This window comes from Eubalaena glacialis, chromosome 19 (genome assembly GCF_028564815.1).
Source record: "Eubalaena glacialis isolate mEubGla1 chromosome 19, mEubGla1.1.hap2.+ XY, whole genome shotgun sequence".
In the NCBI taxonomy this organism is placed as follows: domain Eukaryota; kingdom Metazoa; phylum Chordata; class Mammalia; order Artiodactyla; family Balaenidae; genus Eubalaena; species Eubalaena glacialis.
The window spans coordinates 45,101,849-45,124,455 of NC_083734.1; the positions used below are offsets into that span (position 1 = coordinate 45,101,849).

Here is a 22,607-nt window from a genome sequence, read left to right on the forward strand (position 1 = left end):
AAAGCAATTTTCTCCTCATGTGGAGACAGGAAAAGATTTTGGAAATAATAGGAATTTTACCCTTATAAATAACTTCGACTTACTTCCTGGATTGGCAATGTATCAGGAAATCTCAACAGAACTAGCAACACTAATCCATCCCCATGCTGGCCCTACTCAAGGTAACATAGGAACTGGCGTGAGGGTGAGGGTTTCTGATTTAAGAGACTATTTTTTTTTTGGTCTAAACAGCTTCTTACCAACTTCTCTTGATGACAGTTGAGCTCAAACCCACTTACCTCTCCTTTCAGGAGGAGTCAGGGTACATGAAGCTCAACTCTTTTGATGGCCTGGCACCATCATTACTTATGTGCAACTGTTTTTTACTTTAGAAAATCACATCTTATGATTTCCCCCAATTCTTTATTCTCTAGTTCCTAGTCTAGTGTTTTGAAGCACCTCTTCAAATCCTGAGAACTTTTTTTTTTTTTGGTAATTTATGAGTCTACAGAGATTCTGAGACAAAGAACCCCTAGGATAAAGTGGAGGAGAAATGCCCTTTATACATATAATTAGATCTGCTCAAAGGGTACAGATTAAGAAGTAAATGCAATGGAGCAAAAGTGGTATAGTAACAGGAAATATTTAATTTTCCAATCTCCACTTTCCATTTTTATAAACTGAAAGAAAAAATTTAATATATTACAAAATATCTATACATAGACAAGGTAAACCCGATGGGGGGCAAAAACAAGAGAGAGAAAGGAATACAGTGTCAGGAACCTAAATCAGGGAGAATGAGGTGGCAACTGACACTTTTCTGATGCAGCATTCTCTCTCAAAACCTGCTGGTAACCATTTTAGTACTGTAACTATATATGCATATTATACACACACACACACACACACACACACACACACACACACAGGTGGCTGGGTGATGTCTATGGCATAAGCTAACAGAAATCCTACTTACAATTCGTGCTAACTGCCCTGCTTTTAAACGTATAGATCTGATGTTTTCAAATCCTTATCGTTCCCATGGACAGTTGAAGGAAAAAACTAAAGAAACTGGGTCAAATTTGTTTTCAAAACATAAAAATGATCATGGTCAAACCAGTTTTGCCTCTCATTCGTGAACAGAATCAGACTTCTCATCTGTTCAAAATAATGTATTTAATGGACAATATCTCCCATGGTTCAGTAATTAAAACCAAAACCACTTCTGAATATAATTAATTGGGTTTGTAATTTTCTAATAGCCAAGCAGAAATTCTGCCAAACCTGTACTTCCATCACGTTTATAGATAACATAGCTGAAAAATTAGCAAATACCTTTTCTTCCTCCAGACAGATTACAGGTTGTTTCTTTGTCCCTCCGCCTTTAGAAATAGTCCAAATTTTTTTTTTTCTTTTTAAAGGTTAGACTCCCAAAATGGGGGTGGGGGTTGAGATGGGATCATACATACACAAACACACACACACACATACTCACCCCCTTCCCTAGTAGTAGGGATGGGGGAATGGAGACTTAAGTATATTATTTAGAGTATTTGGCATAATTAAAAATAAGGGGTGGAGAGGGGAAAACACTACTGATGACTGCTGACAACCAAAATACAATTAAGATATATAGAGAATTTTATTCATATTTGATGGGAAACCAATTTTTCTCACTGGATACTTTTGAAAGTATCCCAGGCTTAAGTTCTTTAATCAAAAATGGGAGAGCAGGGCTCAATGACTCTAATTCAAATATTCTAAAATACAAAGGCCCATGTCTGAGGACTAAGAAGTCAACAGACAAAAGGTTCAGATGAACTTTAATGCAATTTACCAATAGCATGTCAGTGAGCCTAGCAAATCTAATTGGACACACTGGTATAAAAAGCCATCAATGCCAAAATGGCTAGAAGGTTCTCTTTTTAATCAATGTTTGGCCCTGAGGGCAAGGCCAGACCAAAACCCAGAGAATAATAAAGAAATACACACACCAGATATCTGCCTATTTCAGTAACAGGGGAAAATAGTCTTCATGTAAGTATCAGAAGAGGGTTCTTCTTTCATTTCTTTAAAGTTTTTTTGTTGTTGTTGTTTTTGTTTTATTTTTTAATTAACGCACCTCTCTCTTACAAGTAGTGTTTATTTTGTAATATAAGAACTTGGCATTGAAACATGAAACTTTACTTGAGGTCTGTAAACTATTCTCCAAGATGCTGAAACATATTTGCCTTTTCTTTGTAAAACGGGACTAACCTATGTTTCACAAAGGTCTAGGTCTGTGCAGATAATTTATTTAAATGTATATGTTTTAAAAACACATTATATGCTGGTACTCACACAAAACTGGAAGCCAAAATGAGAAACCTCCCAGGTTATCCCACCCTGAAAGCCTTTCCCTCTTCCATTTTCTGTTTATAATAAGGCAAAATTCTTGCCATGAAGTCATAATTTAACCCCTTTTACCAAAACCAAAATCAAACCTCTCTGGAGGAAAATCCCTAGAATTGGCAGGATATACATGCTGAGATGTGTATATGTCAATACTGTTCTTTCTTATGGTCTGCTCTTTTAAAATTATTTTTTTAAAAAAAGGTCTCAGGTAGTGATACATCTTCAGAAAAATATCCACCCTAAACTAAGTTACATTTCCATGTATTTTCAGGATGTATTTTTTTCTCTTTGACAATATTACAATGCTCTGTTTCAAAGGTTTTTCTTGACATAAAAATATATGCGTAAACAGTATGTATGCTAACTGATCTTAGTAGCCCTCCATGTACAGAGGCATCATCTGCTACCCTAGCTCAGCAGCAATGTCCTAGGCTGGTTGCATCTACAAATCAACTTCACCATCAGAACGTGGTTTTAAAAAAACCAAAAAACATTTTAGAATTGAAGATTTACAGAGAACAATATAGGAGTTTGAATTTCCTTTCCTTTATTTCAAAAAAAGTAAAGAATTATCCCAGGTTTTTGGGCATCTCAACAATTAATTTTTTCCAAACAAATGCCTCAAAAAAGAGAGAGACAGAGAGAGTGAGTGAAAGAGAAACTATAAAGATGGGGTAAAAAAGGTAATAGATGGGGTAAAGTCTACCTACTTGCCCAAGAATGCCACTTTCTACAACCTGCTTCATGTGCAGGGAGAGACGGGGCATGTCTTTTCTCAAAGTGGAGCAAACTTTAAGGACAAGCAATTTATTTGGAAAAAAGGTATGTTCAAGATGCTCAATGGGGTAAAAAAAGAGTTCACTTGAAAGCAAAAATGTGAGATGGTGGAGAGGAAGGAAACATTTATTTAAATCAGCCAGTCACTCTGTTTCCCTTATAGCAAAAGCCTAAGAGCAGCTCAAATTTTGTGAACACTATTCTCTTAAAAAAACAAAAACAAAACAAAACACAAAACTTTAAAAACCTAAAGAGAGCCTCTCCTGAACCATCTCAAAATTGAAACTGTTTCCTTTTTCTTCTGCTCAAGAAGTACAGGTAATGAACTAAACATTTACTTTTCAATTTAATGACCCTCCCTGTATTCTCTACTTATATTTACTAGGTAGAGCTGAAGTAAATGTTCTGGCTATAGCCCATCCAGGGGGAACTGGTGCCAACATCACTATTTTATAAGTCGCTTGCTAGTAGCAAGTGAGCAAGAAATACAACAGACAGCTTTGCAGTAGCCAAATGCAGATGATTACCTCGCTCTGGCAAATGATTTCATTAAAGTTTCAGAGGACTGGGTGGAAGGATGGATAGGGAAGGAATCTTTCAGGACTCTGAAGTCTCTGGGTTAGTAAGGAACTCCTCTCCCTCTTCCCCCTCTTGGAGGGACTCTTGTAGGCCCCCGATAGAGTTTTCCATAAGCAGAAGACTGAGCTGGGGCCCCCCAGTTAAGGCCTGCTCCTGAGCTGCTGGCCCCAGTGGTTCCTGGCCCCAGCTCCCCATAGTTTTGCAATTTGGTCTCTGCATGCACCACAGAGTTGCTGCTTCCCTCAGCCTTCAGGAATGGTTGCCCAACCACTGAGTGTAATGCTAAGGGGACCCTGGCAAAACGGAGGTCCTGGTCCCCTGGGAACTGCACTGACCCTGTGCCCTGGTAACTGCTAGACTCCCCAAGGTGGCTCACAGAGCCCGAGAAGGTCCTGTTCTTCACCAGGGTCTGGGCCAAGGATTCTGTCAAGGCTGGACCAGAGTGGCGTTCATCAGTGTCAGTGGCACTGAACCCTGTTTCAGGCCCATCATTGTTTCCATAAGTCCTGTTGGGATGGGGTCGGGTGGAGTAATCCATTGGTCTCAAGGCCTGGTGCTCATGTGGCAGGTGGCCAGGAGGCTCTGCTTCAGGCTGGGATAAAAGTTGCAGCAAGGCGGCTGTCACGGCTGGGTTCAACTCCTGGGGGGCGCTGGAAAGATCGCCTTCAACCAGAGGGGGTGGAGGTGGCGGCGGTGGAGGTCCGGGGGGCTCAGGGGGCCTCTTCTCTGGTGGAAGAATGTGAGGAGGACATGCTGTGGAAGGGTTACTTCTTTTAAACACCATCTTAAAAATCACATGTGACTATAAACACAAACACACACACACACACACACACACACACTGCCCAACATGAACAAATATCAATACAAGTAACCAAATATATATAAAGAATAAAACCTTGGGATCAGGAAATCGCAATTTATAAATAAAATCAAGTGATTAAAAGTAAAACAGTTGCATTCTGGATCTAACAGCTGGTGTAAAAAGATCATATATTTCAAATGATTGTCCTGATTTTTGTCTGAGATTTCCTCCATTTCCTTCCTTAAGGAATTGTTCTAATATGTAGGCTGTTGGTAGCCTCCCCGCCCCTTTTTTGCTGTTGGATCAAAACATTAATGAAAATTAGAAAGAAGGAAGATGAGAGGGAACAATACAAATGCTGTGGTCACATATCTAGGACATAATCTTGCTGTACAATAGGAGACCTTGTATGGACTTAGCTAACACATTTTACAGAACGTTTGATGATATAAGGTTAACACATAAAACAGAACTAAAAGAATATACAGGAGAGGTGAAATAAAGTAAAAACCTTCCATTACCGTCATGTATAAATTATACACTTGCTTCTCCCAACTTGAGTCCCTTTTCCCCATAATCACATTCTGAAGAATAGGATATTAACCACCATACTGTCATTCAGTTTCCTTTGTTACAGTAATTATAAAAAATCACTATAGCAATGTCATGCAGAATGGGATGTTGATAAACATCTGTTTACCTTGGAGACAGTGACAAGAAACGAGTATTTAGAAATGTATTGAACTAATACTACACTCTGTCTTTCCAAAGATCTTACTAGAATCACTCCCTAAAGTTTTTGTCACCCACTGCTGGATTACTTTGCCTAACCATGGCAATCATTGTCTGATAACTCCTGCCAAGGCAAGAGACTAGAAATGTACAACAGCGTGAGTTTGAGGACACACAAAACCAAGTACAATCAGAACTGTGACTTTAGAGAGTTGGGAGTCATCCTGCTGAAGAAAAGACTTAAAGTTTTGGGATATCTTCCAAATGATTGATTTTTCTGTTCCCTATGGAAGCGTATTTTTAAATGTCCATATAATCAATTCTTTATTATTATCTGAGATATAAAGTCATTACTCAGGCAAGCCAAAAGTAGTTTTTATAGTTATCATTAGGTATTTTGGTTGTATATTTACCACAATTATATTTTGCAAAAACAATCAGGAAAGCAAGCATGCCCTTAGCGTGCAGATGAAAGTACTCTGAAAACACTACAAAACTGTTGAGCAGTAGGAGGATAAGGTCGGTGTGTAACATACAAGTAGGGTGACCAAGAGTCCCAATGTGCCTGGGACTGAGGGGGTTCCCAGGTTGCTAACTTTCAGTTTTAAAACCAGGACAGTACAGGGACAAGGTGGTCATCCTATATACAATACGCACCCAAGTTACTTGTTAACAGACTGGCTGGTTGACTAGGTGGTAGAGAAAACTGAATTAAAGGACAAAAAAATTAGCTATAGAAAAAACTCACAACTTGAAAAGTAGACATCCAGAAAAAGGAGAGCTAACTGGACTACAAACATCTATAGATTTCAGAGCTTTTTGCCGTGAACACTACATATCTCACTACATAAGAACATCAATCACAGTACCAGTTATTTTTTAAAGTATTTTTGGTCTGTATATGAAATGGAACACCAGTTTTTTTGTTTTTTTGTTTGTTTGTTTGTTTTAATACTAAGGGCAAACAGCTTTAAAAATGCCTAACTGTAAAAATGGACAAAGCTACACTTATTTTCTTCCATCTATACTACTTTTCATATTTGCCTTTTATGTAAATAGCCTAGTTGTGTTTCAACAGAAATAATTCTTGAGCTCACATTCTTTCACATGTATGAGAGGATGAAAACTATTTCAAAATAGCAAAGGCAGATGGATTGTAAAGAACTATTAAAGGTTAATAAAACGTCTTAAGAGAATTAAAAATAAAGATCACATTAAAAAAACATACTGTTATAAGATTCAAAATATTAACAATATTGCCAATCCTTAACAGCCTGTACCAATGGCGGGAGGGATTAATGAAATACACAAATAACTTAAAACTTCATTTTACTCATTAGATTTCAACCAAAACCCTTTCCCAACGAGTACAGAATAGCTAAACAGTAGCCAAAGTGATAGATTTTTACCTTCTCTGGCTAACTCAGTCTGCCCTCTGGTGGAAGTGCTAATGAACACTAAAATGGCCAAATGAGAGGTAGCAGGGGAGAAACAAGAACACAGAGACATCGGAGAGACACCAATGGGATAATCCAAAAGTGACTGTAATCATTAGGAATGGCATTTCTACTCTCCTCTGAAAAGTAAATCCAACAATTTCTGGCCATGAGCCAGGCCTTAATTTTAGTTCAATTTCACCATTGGGCTGATAGCTTGTTGACTCAATTACTGGGTGAATTTCTTTCAAACACTATGCCATTGAACTTGAACAACTTCTTTCAGATATTTTGATTGTAGCTGAATTTTTTTTTTTTTGGTTGGGGGGTGGGTGGTGGTGCAAGGGAGGAGGGTATGAGAGATGAGACAAAAAGGCCTACTTTAATTCTAGATTTGCTTTCTCTGTTATTCCACGTCCTGGAGTCTCTTAAAAACAATTGGAACTGTTATGGCATAATAGCAAAGTGAACTACGAAACACATTAAAAAGAAACACATTAAGAAGGTACAGGAATTCTAGTTCTGCCTCTGCCAATAATATGATTCCAGCAGTGGGACCATAGGCAGGCTTATTTAAACTCCCTGGATTGCAGTTTCCCTATCTATAAAGTAAGGGGGTAATTTTATTTATGTTACCTTCTGTTTTTTTTTTTAACTTTACATATGATAAATAGTTTATACATTTGACCTTGTACTAGTGGAAATAAGGCATATATTCTCCATACCAACCCATATGAAATGTGAATACAACAGCCTAAAAGTTGAAGGTTAGTGTACCCCATCAGACCTTGTACATCTTCTCATTCCCCAATTCATGGGGTCTTCATGGACAGCAAAAATTTCCAAGGAGTTGGAATCACTTTCAGATAAGTAAAGATTTTGCAAGTAAAGACTGTGAATCAGAATTCATTAGAAAATTTAAACTTCTTTTCCCTCTAATAAATTGTATGCTGTGGTCATGTGAGATCAAGGTATACATATTTCCTTTTATCAGATTTTTTTTTTTTTTTAATATAATGCTCAATTCCTAATCTGGGGTCCATTTAATTACCGCTTTCAGGAACACAGATTTAAAGGAATCATTTTTATATGCTATTTTTTGGAAAGGAAATGTACTTTGTTAATTATCTGCTTAGAAATCTCAAATTATTCTTCAGGAGATTAACAATGATATCTTATTAGGGCTTTCTTGACTGTATGTTTCTGGCGAGACTCTGGTATCTAGCATCCACTATACTAGAGTACAATTGACTATTTGTACAATCTGATAATGGTTTGTTTGGAAGGCAGATTTTCAAGTGCCAATACTAGTTGGCCACCACACACACAGTGGTTCAAGATGCATCACTAGCTACAGTTGTGGTTTCCTTGTGTGAGAACACAGGGACTTTACTTACCTACTTCCTAGGAAATGGAAAGATGGAAAAACAATCAGTATATGAAAGGTGCTTTAAGAAGCTTTGAGACTTAAATAAAAGAAGCTGGGTAAGAAATACATCACTTGGTGCTATGTTCTCCTGTAGACTAGGTGACAGAAAGACTGAAACCGAGGCCACTGATGTAAAAAAGAAAATGTTAGAGATTTTTAAGAGGATCAACAGCACCTGAGCTCAATGAGATTCATGACCGGTCTGTTTACCTGCTGCCTCCTCCTGTGGCATTGTGGGAGTTCTTCGGGGCCCCTGTGGCCCACTGTTCTTGTCACTGTTGTTTTCCTCCAGGTTGCCTGCTGGCTCCTGGGTTTTCATTAGTTGACTCAAGAGAACTGCCAACATATTCTGCATGTCAGCTGGTGTGCTTGAAGCTTCAGGGGTTGTCTGTTCTGCTGAAGGTTGGACCACTGGGGCAGGGGGTGCCTCCTTCAAAGATTCCTCTGGGGCCGTGGGCTCTGAGTCCCGCTGTTGGGGAGTGGCTTCTGTTAGGGCACTGATGGATTGGTTCAGGGCCTCCAGCTGCTGCTGTATCTCTGGATTGGAGTGGATGTTAAGCAGCTGCGCCATTTGAGGAATACTCAGGTCGGTTTGGCTCTGCAGCAGGTTCAATAACACTGCCAATTCACTTTGATTCAACTGCTGTGTGATGTCACCGAGGCCTGTGGAGAGACAGTGGAGCCAATATAAGAGGATGAGGCAAGGCAAGGACCTTTGCCTTCTTCAATTGGCAATAGCAACTTACAATATCCAATGAAGTTTCATTTTGAATGTCTCATTTTTCATGCCTCCAACTGTCATGACACATTTGTTATTCTTTATATTTTCACTTAAAAATACAGGGACTAATTAAAATATCTCTGTATTGTGAGTAAAAGTGACTTCATTTTATCTATATTCTTCAAGGTCAGTGATTTTCAACCCTTACTGTACATCAGAATAGGAGAGGTTTTTTTTTGTTTGTTTTTTGTTTTTTTAATATCTTTATTATGAGTATAATTGCTTTATAATGAGAATAGGAGAGATTTTAAAATTCAGAAGCCTCAGGTCCCATCCCTAGAGACCTGGCAATTGTTTGCAGGTGTTTACATTTAAAGCTTTTTAGATGATTCTAATATGCAGCCAGCACTGAAAACCACTGTTTTAAGTGGACAAGGAAGGAAAAATGAGCCAAGGAAGGAGTAGCTGTAGTTCAGAAAAAATGGTTGCACCACAGGAGAGCTACTTTGTTGTTTATAATAATTCATTATTACACAGTTTTTGATATATTTAGATCAAATAACAGTCTACAGAACTAACTACATTTAGCAATTGTGATTTAACATGATTAAATTCTAAGAAGGTCTTAACAAATCTAACATAAACAGGGCTCCAGTTATGTTAGGGAGCCATGGGTAAACTAATCTTAAATTAAAACACACACACAAACACACACACACACACACACACACCCTTGCACTTGACCTTCAAAATCTGCCACGTGCTTAGTAAAAGCACAACGGCTCTATCCCAGCACTGACCTATTGCATCCCCAGCCCCAGGCTCCACCTTGCCAGGAGCAGGCTGAGGTGGTGCTGGGCTGCTGTTCTTCACAGGCTCAGCACTTGTCCCTGAGATAGTTTCTTTTCGAGAGGCTTTGGGTGGAGGTGGCTCTTCTACCAAAACACCGCTTTGTCGCTGCCGTCGCCGTTTCTTACTCCATAATTCATGGCAATCCTGCCAGTGGGGGAGGCTGGAAAAAGACAAAAGAAATGTGTGTGGGAATGCAGTAGTGAGTGAATGGAGGAACAAGAGATTAAAATGGGAAGGCGGGGGCTTCCCTGGTGGCGCAGTGGTTAAGAATCCGCCTGCCAATGCAGGGGACACGCTGGGTTCGATCCCTGGTCCGGGATGATTCCACATGCCGCGAAGCAACTAAGCCCATGTGACACAACTACTGAGCCTGCGCTGTAGAACCCGCAAACCACAACTACTGAAGTCCGTGCACCTAGAGCCTGTGCTCCGCAACAAGAGGAGCCACCACAATGAGCAGCCCACACACCGCAACAAAGAGTAGCCCCCGCTCCCTGCAACTAGAGAAAGCCCGCGCGCAGCAATGAAGACCCAACGCAGCCAAAAATAAATAAATAAATTTTTAAAAATAAATAAAATAAAATAAAATGGGAAGGCAAAGAGCAAGGGGAAATAGAAAGGATAAGGAAAATATAAAAATAACCAGAAAAGTTAGTAAACAGAGAGTAGCAGTGTAAATAGAATCATGGCATATGGCAGTCTGAGAAACTAAAAATCCAAAAGCCCAAAGAATTTCTTTCTACAGTGAGAAATGAAGATCTTGCTAATACCAGAGACACACTTGCTATATAAATGCCCATATTCCAGTCAAACAGTTAAGTTTTATAACTGTTCTTGCTTGGCATAACAAAAATAAAGGAGACCTTTACTGGTCAAGTTTCAGTTGGGAATAAATAGAACAGAGTTGACTGCCTTGTTAATATCTACAAAACGTCCAGGCAAGGTGGTAATTTAAATCTTGGAACCACATGAGCATATCATGATTAAATCACCTCTGTGTAAAATCGATTTATGTATTACTTGGTCTGTAAGGACCAAAAAACTGGTTCTTTCTTCTTTCTGCCCACTGAATTTCAAGACTGGATATTTTCATTTGTGAGGTTTATTAGTATATTTTAATATATTTCCAGACTTTCCTATACTCAATAAATTCCAGTAAGTCAAACCTTACCACAATAAAGATTATCATAGCCAAAATTTCTCTATAACAAGTTTCCAATTTTTACTAAAAAGCTTACATATTTCAATCACATTCAATGTATCAAAATTCAAACACAATAAATGAATTCGAACATTTCTTTGGATTATCAGATTTGTAGATATTACCTGTTTGTGTACTAACATCTCATACATTTAAGATACACAGTATTTCTATAAGAAAGAAATGCCCAAAAACTCTGACATGAAAGCTATAATGCTGTCAGTGAGTCAAAGATTTTTATCTATCAGAATGTGAGATGTGAGTGTAGAACCTCTGAGGATCTCATACAATACAGGAAATTAATAAGATTCTGATGGAAGAAAGACACATTCATAGACCATATTTTCTATATCAAAATTCAGGACATATGGCTTGATAGTGAGACAAACTATTTAAAATTAGGACTGTCCTTGCACGTGTGGGATAACGTGGTCACCGCAGATATAGGGAATTAAGAAAGATGAAATGGTTAACAGCAAAAATTAGAAGGAATACTTTCAAAGAGGTTATATAGAGCAATATGCTGGGGATCCAGGGACAAAAGAAGATAGCATGAGTCCAGTTAGAACAAATATCATATCTAAATCTATTCTTTAAGAAAAAAACATAAAGCAATAAACTTATCAACCATAATACTCAAGGACACCTCTCTATTTGGTTGGCCACTGCAGTTCCTTTTTCAAAAAACCTATTATTTTGAGTTTCTCATCTCCTGAAGCCTCGGGAAGGTTTAGGGTCACTACATGGTCACCAGCACTTACTCTGGAGGATCCATTTTGCTGAGCTCGACATCTTTAAGGAAGTCACTCTGTAGGGTCTGTTCAGCTGTACAACGTTTGCTAGGATCTAACGTCAGCATGTGGTCCAGTAAATCAAGTGCTGCTGAAGGAATGCTGTGAAAAGGAAGAGAGAAAGAATGAGTTCACAATGATCCCACAGTTCTTAAACCAATAACCTTATGTCAAAGGTCTCTGAATTTCCAGCTCCATGTAAAACTATGGGAAGGGAGTTGGAACCTGGCTAAACAAGCAAGCAGATTTACTCCCACAATGGATTCAAGAAATGCAATAGTAATACAGGTAGAAAACATGAAGCCAGCAGTTTCATTCTCTTTTTGTTTTAGGAAGATTAAAAGGACTATGAGAAAACTTATATATCATTCAAAATAAAATGGTTTTCTATCAGCTAAAGCCTCCATATGAGAAAATTACAAAAGGGCTATGATAAAACTCATACTGCTCAAAAATAAAATGTTTTCCTATGGTGTGTTTTCATAATAAATTGAGACAGCACTAACTCCCTAGGACAGGAAAAAGTCAAGTCCAAACAACAGCCAAACACGGAAACTAGATGTACATATCTGTCAAACTCACAAAGAGAATTCTTCTCGTAGGCGCCTTCTATATTGCTTCTTCGGTTTCATTGTATTGAAGTAGGGCAGCTTGATAACATCAGGCCACACAGCTGGACAAGGGCTACCACAGAGTCGACTGAAAACAAAGCAAAAAGCAAGAACAAGGAAGTGAGTGAGTCAGCATCATAAATTCTGGAGATTCTAGAAGCAGAAATTATTACCTCCTCAGGTCTGGGGGATCTTGGCTTATTAAGTTAAAAGGCATGCAGAGAGGTAAAACCTGACCGCACTGCTTTAAGGACAGAAGGAACAGGACAGAAAGACTGGTTACACGATGGTGAAGAGAAAATACTGGCACAATAGTCTAAAATGATCCACAGATTTGGTTTTGTAAAACATGTTCTTAATCCTCCACATAGGTTTCAACTACCAATTTTGTTCTGTTCAGTTAGTATTAATTTCAAAGAGCTGAGCTGGTCCTATAATGTCCCTCAAAGGGAAAACTAGCAGAAGAGAGCCTAAGACTGGAATTTTGATGGAAAACTGAATTTACTGCATAACACATGAGTTACACACCACCTTTAAAAAAAAGTCTACATTAGCCTGTCGTATTCTTTCCCTTAATCTTACTGAAGAGGAATAAAACAAAAAACAAAACTCAAATTCCATCCCAACCCCAGACTTTCCCAAAATCCTCTATTACAGGCTCCCTTTTATAATTATCTGTTTACCTGATGCATCACTTACTAAACTCTGAGTTCTTCGAAGGCAGAGACCTATCTTATTTATCTCTGAATCCTAAAGTTTAACAGAGATAGGAATTTGTTATAGAACAGCCTCAACGAATGTTTGCTGGATAAAGTTGATCTTAATCTAACCTAAGTAAGAATGGAACAGCTATCCTGAAAACAGCATGCTTTTATAGGAAGAACTAATAAAAAAAAAATGCAAAGAAAGACCTAAGAAGTAGGTGGAATACAACTTCTTTCCATATATAACCCACGACAAAATATATGGTAAACCTGATTGAGTGAAGAGAAACTTACGTAGACATAAGGAGCATAAACTCACTTAGTAGAATGACTGAAAAGTGTTTGAAATTAGAGGATGAGATTACCTATCACCCCTGGGCACTCAGAGCACATGCACAGCTGTACCTGATCAGTTCTAGCTGAGCCAGTTCCAGATTGGCTTGAAAAATTGGCTTCTTTGTGAACAGTTCCCCAAGGATGCATCTAGAAAGAATAAAATTGAGAGGTCAGAAGAGAAATCCCTGGAGCCTATTTAAAGTGTGTCTCAGTAAACTTTTATAGTATATCAGACTGTATCTGATATACTAAATAAGCCCAAAACTCAGGGTCTGAGTTTCATAAAAGAAAATATTTCTTGCAGTGAAAATAGTACAAAGGATTTAGATTTGCTGGTAGATCAAACTTTTGCCACCTATAAAGGACAGTCTATAAGCAGAAAAAAGGAGTCAAGAAGCCTTTTCTATCAATTTCACTGTAAATTTAGGAAATAACTAAACACTAAAAACCACACACTTCAATTTTACAAAGATGCTCAGCAGTTTCAATAAAAAGAATATTAGCCTTTTTCATTCATCTGCTCTGCAGAATGTGCACTATGTACATGTACAGCCCTCTTGGCACTGTATTTGTAAAGAAAAGTTTATTGTCATCAGTCAGGATCAGTTTCAATAGGACTTTCAAACATATTATGCTTAAACACTTACCATTTTGAAAAGGCCTTTCAAAACTATATTGACATATTTACACAGTCTCCAAGTATCTCTCCACAAATTACTTATTAATTACAAAAGGAAAACTGCTAACTATTTAGTGTGGAAAAAAAGACAACACCTTAACCAAGTGACCAAAATTAACATTATCAGTAAGAGGCAAACAGGGTTCATGTAAATACAAATGTAATACCTTAAAAAAAAAACACTTATGAAATAAAAAAGAATGAAATTCTGCCATTTGCAACAACATGGATGGACCTAGAGGGTATTATGCTTAGTGAAATAAGTCAGATAGAGAAAGACAAATACTGTATATTATCATTAATATGTAGAATCTAAAAAATAAAACAAATGAATGAATATAACAAAACAGAAACAGACTCACAGATAGAGGGAAAAAACTAGTGGTTACCAGTGGGGAGAGGGACTTGGAGAAGGGCAAGATAGGGGTAGGGGATTAAGAGCTACAAACTACTATGTATAAAACAAATAAGCTACAAGGATACATTGTACAGTACAGGGAATATAGTCAATATTTTATAGTAACTTTAAATGAAACATAATGTACAAAAATTCTGAATCCCTATGTTGTACACCTGAAACTAATATTATAAATCAACTAAACTTAAAAAAGAACACTTATGGAATATTCCAGCCAAAATCAAAACCAAAAAAAGGCTAAGGAACTGTTCCAGATTAAAGAATGAAAACTAAATGTAGTATATGATAATGGACTGGATCCTCTATCAGGTGAAGTATTGTTTCCAGGACATTATGAGGGTACCGACAAAATCAGAGTATGGAATGTAGGTTAAAGTACTCTATTAAATATATTGTATCAATGTTAAATTCCCTGAATTTGATAATTATACTGTGATTATAAGAGAATATCTTTGTTCTTAGGAAATGTACATTAAATATTAAGAGGGAAGGAGCATGATACATAGAACTACTTTCAAATAGTTCTGGAAAAACATATATGGTATACATATATAAACGCACATTTTATTCTATATATATATTGTACGTTGTATTATATATAAGTACATATGTATAATACATATACATACCACATAATATATACATATGTGAATATAAAAGGAAATGTGGCAAGATGTTAAAAATTAGTGAATCTAACACAAATGATCTCAAAATAATTAATGCTGAGTAAAAGATGCCATAGGGAAAAAAGAGCATATATAGTATGATTCTGTTTACATAAAATTCTAGAAATGGAAATCAATCTAAAGTGATAGAGAGCAGAACAGTGGTTGCCTGGGAATGGGATGGTATGGACAGTAAAGAGGGACTACAAAGGAGCACATGGAAAATTTTGGAGGTGACCTTGGTGACGGTTTCACTGGTGTATATAAATAATATATCAATACTTAAATTATATACTTTGAATATATGCAGTTTATTGTAAATCTCAATTGAAAGGTTAAAAAAAATCAGTGAATCTGGATAAAGGTTATACTAAAGTTCCTTGTACTATTCTAGCATCTTTTCTGTACATTTAAAATTATTTCAAAATAAATTTAAAACATGAAAAAATTACACGAATACTCTATACTTTTTTGTATGCCTGAAATATTTTTTTTTCAAAAAGTGGGGAAGAAAAAAGTGAACAACGAATCTCTTCTAACCTGTGCTCTGAAATGAGATTTACAAATATTCCCCAAATCAATGTTTTCAGTCAGCCCTCCGTATCCATAGGTTCCTATCCACAGATTCAACCAACCATGGATTGAAAATATTTAGAAAAAAAATTCCAGAAAGTTCCAAAAAGCAAAACTTAAATTTGCCACACTGGCAACTATTTACACAGCATTTACATTGTATTTACAACTATTTATGCAGCATTTACACTGTATTAGGTATTATAAGTAATCAGAGATGATTGAAAGTATACTGGAGGATATGTGGGAGGGTGTGTGTAGGTTATATGCAAACACTACACCATTTAATATAACAGACTTGAGCATCCTCGCGTTTTGGATGCAGGGGGTCCCGGAACCAATCCTCCTGTGGATACAGAGGGACAACTGTATATAGTTTAACTTTGAAATTCTTTAGCTTGACAAAATTTGAGAAAGCAAACAAACCCAGCTTTTAAAGTTATTAGCACCTTTCTTTTAGCATTTGTTAACCTCAAATTCTTATTTCCAATATTCTCACAAACCTTATCCAAAGAAAGAAAAGCATAAGTAAAATTTAATTCTGTTTCTAATATTAACTGCCAAATCAAATTCCAAATACAGTGTTATCACATGTAAAATAAAACGCAGAAAGAACAAACCCTGATGAGTTTTCAGACTCTAGGTATAATGTGTTGTACTAGTCTTTCTGGTTTCTCCCCTGATTTTCAAACTGAACTGCTCCATCAATTAATTCTGTCAAGAACATGCCACAAAAATATCTTCAGAGAGACTACCATGGATCACCAAAGCAGTAAGTGCACATCAAAAGTCAAGCAAAATCTCAATTCAATGAGTCACTGAGCTTTAAAGAAAGTATAATTTTCTATAATTTTAATTTCCAATTGTGTTTTGTTTTATTTCAGTTTCCAGTCCTTTGGTGGAGAAGACATCATTATGTAATCAACACTTTGCTACTGCACTGATGTAGCAGTTTGCACAGAAATAGTACCAACAGAGCTATGAACTTTCCCTGTGCATCTTAATGGGGCATTAACTTTAGAGCCTGGTTGTGACAATTTAAATGCTAATACTGTTAGAGCAAATAGTCCAGAACACAAACACGCCCAGCTTGGTCAGTAAAATTTAACTAAAGCTTCATTTGAATTGGGTAGGTTACTACAGAAATTATGCTCTTTCTCCATCACCCTTTTGAATTTTGAAATAAAAGCCCTATACTGCTCCTTTTAAAGAATGACATTAACAGAGGAGAGAAAGAATGGAAAACAGTGATATGCTCCACTGGGAAGTATGTGTGTCAGAATCCTAAAGTATGGAGGTCAAGGTCAGTGTGCATGCATAAATCATACAGTGTAAGAAACAATTTACTAGGGGACTTCCCTGGTGGCGCAGTGGTTAAGAATCCGCCTGCCAATGCAGGGGACACGGGTTCAAGCCCTGGTCTGGGAAGATCCCACATGCCGCGGAGTCACTAAGCCCATGCGCCACAACTACTAAGCCTGCGCTCTAGAGACCGCAATCCACAACTACTGAAGCCCACGTGCCTAGAGCCCAAGCTCCACAAGAGAAGCCACCGCAATGAGAAGCCTGCGCACGGCAACAAAGAGTAGCCCCTGCTTGCCTCAACTAGAGAAAGCCCGCGTGCAGCAACGAAGACCCAACGCAACCAAAAATAAATTAATTAAATTAATTTATATATTAAAAAAAATGAAACAACTAACACAGCCCATTTAAAATGTCTATGCCCCTAACATACAAATTGTGGCCTCTAAGTATCGTTTTGTACTAAAAGGAACTAAGACTCCTTAGAGAAATGGCCAATTCCCGGTCTGTGGCGGGAAATGAACAGGATGAGCCTAGAACCAGAAAACAATGAAGGCTATCAAAGACTAATATGGTTGAGTCAAAAGGTCCCAAGAATTAACCTGCATAAACTCCCACTGACCAAAGACTGGACAGTTTGAAGAGGAATAAGGATGATAACTACAATGAATTAAAACATGTCAAATTTGTTTAAATCTATGAGTTCATAATGAAACTAAAAAACAAACCCCAAATAACTTCTCTTTGGTCATCTTTGGAGGATAATAGTAAGCCACCGCATTATTTTGAAAACTGGTAAATAAAATGAAAGAATTCAACCTTTAATTAAACCTTTTCAACTTTTTTTTTTGGCTGTGCCACAAAGCTTGTGGAATCTTAGTTCCCCTTCCAGGGATCAAACCCAGGCCCTCAGGAGTGAAAGCATGGACTCCTAACCACTGCACCACCAGGGAATTCCCTAATTAAACCTTTTCTGTATCATTTGTACCCAAAGTTAGCCAAATAGATAAACTATCTTTATTTCAAGAAAGAATAAAATGATTAGAATATCGTATCACAAAACAACCACAAATGGATTGATGGATGTGGATCATTAATAGCTAATAACATTTCAAAAAGAGACAACTACGTATTATGTAAAGTGGTGTGTGTATGTGTAAATCTGCTCCGATAGGGATGAATATTTTATTAGACATTGTTTAGAACTGCTTGTATAAGAGTATAATAAAAAGTAGACTAATTTGTAATGGATTTTTTAATTGTTTTTAAGTTCTCTACAGATAATGTATCCAATTGTTGCCTGTACTATGGGCAGAGGCTCCCACTGCTTCCTACCCCCAACTTTGATGTACAAGTGCCTATGTAATCTGTCAGAAGTACTCAAAACCACCTATAAAATAGTTTCAGGGTCAGTGGGTGTTGGGAATCAAACCTGAATTCACCTACAATTTACAGGAAATAAAAAAATAGAGAACCATGCTAAAAGATCACCATGAGAATGCAACCAGCAAAGTCCAGATTATGGGAAATTCTGTAGGACAAATGACCCAGTTTCTTCTAAAAAAATTATAAGAGAGGGGAGAAAAAACCTAAGAGAGATGGAGGGGGAATCTATAATTAAAAGACTTGAGATAATCAATTACAATCTATGAGCCTTATTTGAATGTATTTGGATCCAAATTCAAAGTAAGCTTAAAAAAAAAAAGAAAATTGGGGAAATGTTAAAAAAAAAAACTATGTGTCTGATATTAAGAAATATTCAACAGATTTCTTTGAAATCTGGCTAAAAGTTGATCCCCATCCTTTTGAACTTAAAGAAGAGAGGCAAAAAGCCAATGTAGAGATAAAACAGGATACAAATTCAACAGTATGTGAGTTACAAACAAAAGAAAAGGTGAAAAAAGCCTTACCCACAGCTCCAAACATCTATTGCTGGCGTATAACGCTCCTCTCCCAGCAGAAGTTCTGGAGGTCGGTACCACAGAGTAATGACTTTGTTTGTATAAGGGCGGCTGAAATGTAAAACATAACCATGACATAAATTTACAATGGTTACAATGGTTTCTGATGAAAAATACTTGTACAATTAAATGCAAATTAAAATAGCTGCCAACTGGAGACGGGATCATCAAAACAGCTCCATAGCAACCTAAGAGTTCAAAAGTAAACTGGACAGAAGGGGATGAAGAAATAACTTCCATTCCAATTTGGGTTGATTTATTTCAGTCTAAGGCAGATTCAAGAATTTAGATAGAATTTACTGTCTAAAATCTAGGTGGTAACACATTTAGAAAATTAGGGAACTCTGAGAGTTATTGCAATTTGCAGAATACTAGCATATCCAAGAATGAAAAAGATTCTTTCCTATTTCCCACATGTAATTTTGTTGAATGACTCACCTCTCTTCAGAATTATAGAGCCGAGCAAGTCCAAAATCTGCTAGTTTGATTTGCCCACTGTAAAACAAAAATTAATTATTTTCATAAGTAACAACAGCAGCCTCCAAATTACACCTAAAAAGTCAAGTGCTAATTTAGGAGTTAAAGGAATTACAAAAATGAATTTTTAACCTCTGCTCTTTTAGTTCTACTCTTAATGATCACTCTGCCAGATTAAGCCTCTTTTGATGACTCCACTATACAAAGCCTTAGGGAGTTTCTTTTGCACTACTACTGTATTTTTGGATTTGACTCCTTAACTAAATATTTCTTTTATTTCTTGGCAAACAACAGTGGCTAGAACCTGCTAGATTAAATACCTACTGTTGGGGAAAAAAGGAACGGGCTGTTTTAGATTAAGAGAGATTTAAGAGGCCTAACAACTAAATCCAATTCATAATCCTTGACTGATTCTGGTTTGAATAAACTAGCTATACAAAAGGCTTTTTTTTTTTTGGCCACGCCACGGGGCATTGGGGATCTTAGTTCCCCAGCCAGGGATTGAACCTGGGCCACAGCAGTAAAAGTGCCGAGTCCTAACCACTGGATCAAACGTAATGATATCTGTAATTTACTTTAAAATACGTCAGACAGAAAAATAAAAAGGGAGCAAATATAGCAAAATGTTAATTGTATATGTATTATTAATTATATTAGTGTCTCAACTTTTTCTTATAATTTGACATTTTTCATAACAAAGAGTAAACGGCAACAATTCTGTGGCTATAACAGATTTTTCAAACAGAGAACATACCTTTGATCTGAACAAACAATTTTTATGATGAACAAGGCCCCTTCTACCAACAAACTGCCATCACTTCCTATACCATAAAGATACACAATTATGACTTTAGAGGGGTTCTCAAACGTTAATATGAAATAAGAATCACCTGGAAAGCTTGTTAAATGTTTTCTGGGCCCCATTCCCAGAGATGCTGATTCAGTAGGTCATGGTCCATGAATCCGCATTTCCAACAAGCCCACAGATGATGCCAATGGTGCTGATCTGAGAACCACACTTTGAGAACCACTCCCTTAAAAGGATCACATCCACGTTTCACTCTGCTAAATATTCTGTCTTTGACAGTGATGTCAAGCAATATTTTAATAAAATGCAACATAAAATGTTGGGAAACTATTTAAAAACCATTATTAACTATTTTGGATTAACCATATTTATCTAAATTCTTGTGTAGTCTATTTATTCACATTTACAGTTTGCGTTACGTCTTGCGGAATGAAAAGCCAATTCACCTTTTTTAAGGAACTGGGGATATCTCAGGTGCCTGATAGCTCAGATCAAGCAGAAAAGTGAGATAGAAGAGAAAAAAAAAGGGCTCTTCTAGGAGGTGCTCCTCAAAGTCTGAGCAATGGGACAAAATATTAAAACAAAAAAGCTACTAGCAACAAAATTTTACATTAAATCAACTCTTACCATTCCTAGTAAAGATTATGGGCACCTTACCCACCTGTCCCAGACATCATCACATTTTAAGTTCGATTTATAAGCAAATTCTGAGAGAAGCAAAAAGGAAAGAAATAGCTGACTTGAGCCCTATATTGAGACAAAAAGCGTTCCTCAAATTTCTTGGCATCCTTACTTTGATCCCAAGACTCAAGGCAAGTCCTACTATGGTAGGACTGAAAGGTAAAATGGCAATAGATATACACTTATGGAAAATGAGGCTAGACCTAAACATCACCAGCACCTAGCATATTTCCTAATCCATCCCCCCCCTCACTCTCAGTAAATAACTTTTTTCATTGGAAACAGAAGCCATCAGGTGGGACCTATTTAACACATTTTTACCTATAAACTTATTTACACCTCTAACCTTGCTTTCTCCTTTCCCTTCAATTACAGAAAAAGTGCGTCAATCTCTTTTCTTATTCAAGGATAATCAGTATTACCACCTCTGGCCTTGACCCCATCTCCTTTAGAAACTCATTTCTTTAAGTTACTTTGGTTCTTTCTTGAATCTTCAACTTCCCCCTCTTTACTGATTTTCTTTTTGCATAGCATTTAAATATGCTCAAACCTCTGCTTCTTTAATAAAAAATTAATAAAAACAAAAAACTGAAGTCACACCTACAATCACCTTCCCATTAATTGTGCTACCCACCCACTTACCCCACACTTTCACCACTGACCTTTTAATTTTCAGATTCTCTCCTTGGGTCTTAAAATCTACCTGCATCACCTGACATCTATGACCACTCATTTCTTAAACCTGCCTATTTCGCATTCATATTTCCTTATTTTCTTCCTATCTGTCTAATCAGCCCCTCGGGTTCCATCTTCTCACATCTTTTCTATGCTTGATAACTCCTGAATCTACACTGCTAGTTTGAAACTCCCATGTGACCATATGCCTATTTGATATCACTACCCTGGATATATGACATATCCAAAAGGGGTCTACTCTTCCCCCGACGCATCCTGCTGTTCCTTCTGTATTCCCTATATTGACCACTGTGCCACCCATCTAGATAGTTTCTCAGGACAGAAATCTTTGAGTTAAAGAACTTTGATTCATTCGCCACCATTCACTCACTCATCAAAGTCTACTGGTCTACCAAGTCCATCCTGTCCATCCTCTTTTAGCAATGCCTTGGTTAGTTCAAGCACTGACCATTTCTTACATTGTTCTTAATAAGTCTCTCTGCCTCCAGTCCACACGCTATATAGTGACCATTTAGTGATGTTTCTAAAACAGAAGACTAATTATGTCTCTCCTATATCTAAAATAATTTGGTGTCATTTATACTTGTGTAATTAAGATAAAATAAACATCATGGAGCCCAATGCTGCTCTCCTCCCTCTCTCGTCAATGCTTTCTCTTTGTCCACCTGAGGACTTCTCTCTAGGCCATCTCACCCAGAAGTCTCTGTGTAGACAGAACTAAATGGGCAAGAGCAGAGGCTGGCTGGATCAGACTAGACCATGAGACTCCTGCATCCTGCTTAGCAACCTGAGAAGGAAATTCACTTTAGTCTAAAACCTTATCAGCTTCCTGAATATGGGAAGTCAGGGACAGAAAGGGGCCTGACCCACCAGAAAGGACACCAAGCAGGACTGCAGTTATTCCCTGGCCTGAAACTTCCCCCAATAGAGGAGCAAAAGGAACAGAAAAAAGTATATTAATACTATAGTCCAGAAAGCTGCAAGATGATAGCCATCATCA

General features: G+C 37.3%; 1 protein-coding gene across 12 annotated transcripts in view; it reads right to left on the bottom strand.

The window, feature by feature from the left end:
- CDK12 (cyclin dependent kinase 12) overlaps positions 1-22,607 on the bottom strand; it is a 60,721-nt gene that overhangs the window by 18,993 nt on the left and 19,121 nt on the right. For 5 of the 12 annotated variants that reach the window (XM_061176836.1, XM_061176835.1, XM_061176834.1 and 2 more), the window contains exons 7-14: positions 19,384-19,440; positions 18,895-18,996; positions 13,417-13,494; positions 12,279-12,395; positions 11,667-11,798; positions 9,653-9,864; positions 8,342-8,794; positions 4,065-4,482 (exon numbers count right to left, since the gene is read on the bottom strand). In XM_061176836.1, the coding sequence (XP_061032819.1) occupies positions 4,065-4,482; positions 8,342-8,794; positions 9,653-9,864; positions 11,667-11,798; positions 12,279-12,395; positions 13,417-13,494; positions 18,895-18,996; positions 19,384-19,440 (1,569 nt within the window). Of the gene's footprint in view, positions 1-2,639; positions 4,483-4,738; positions 4,830-8,341; positions 8,795-9,652; positions 9,865-11,666; positions 11,799-12,278; positions 12,396-13,416; positions 13,495-18,894; positions 18,997-19,383; positions 19,441-22,607 lie in introns of those variants that run through there. The other 7 variants (XM_061176839.1, XM_061176838.1, XM_061176840.1 and 4 more) reach the window with 4 other exon arrangements.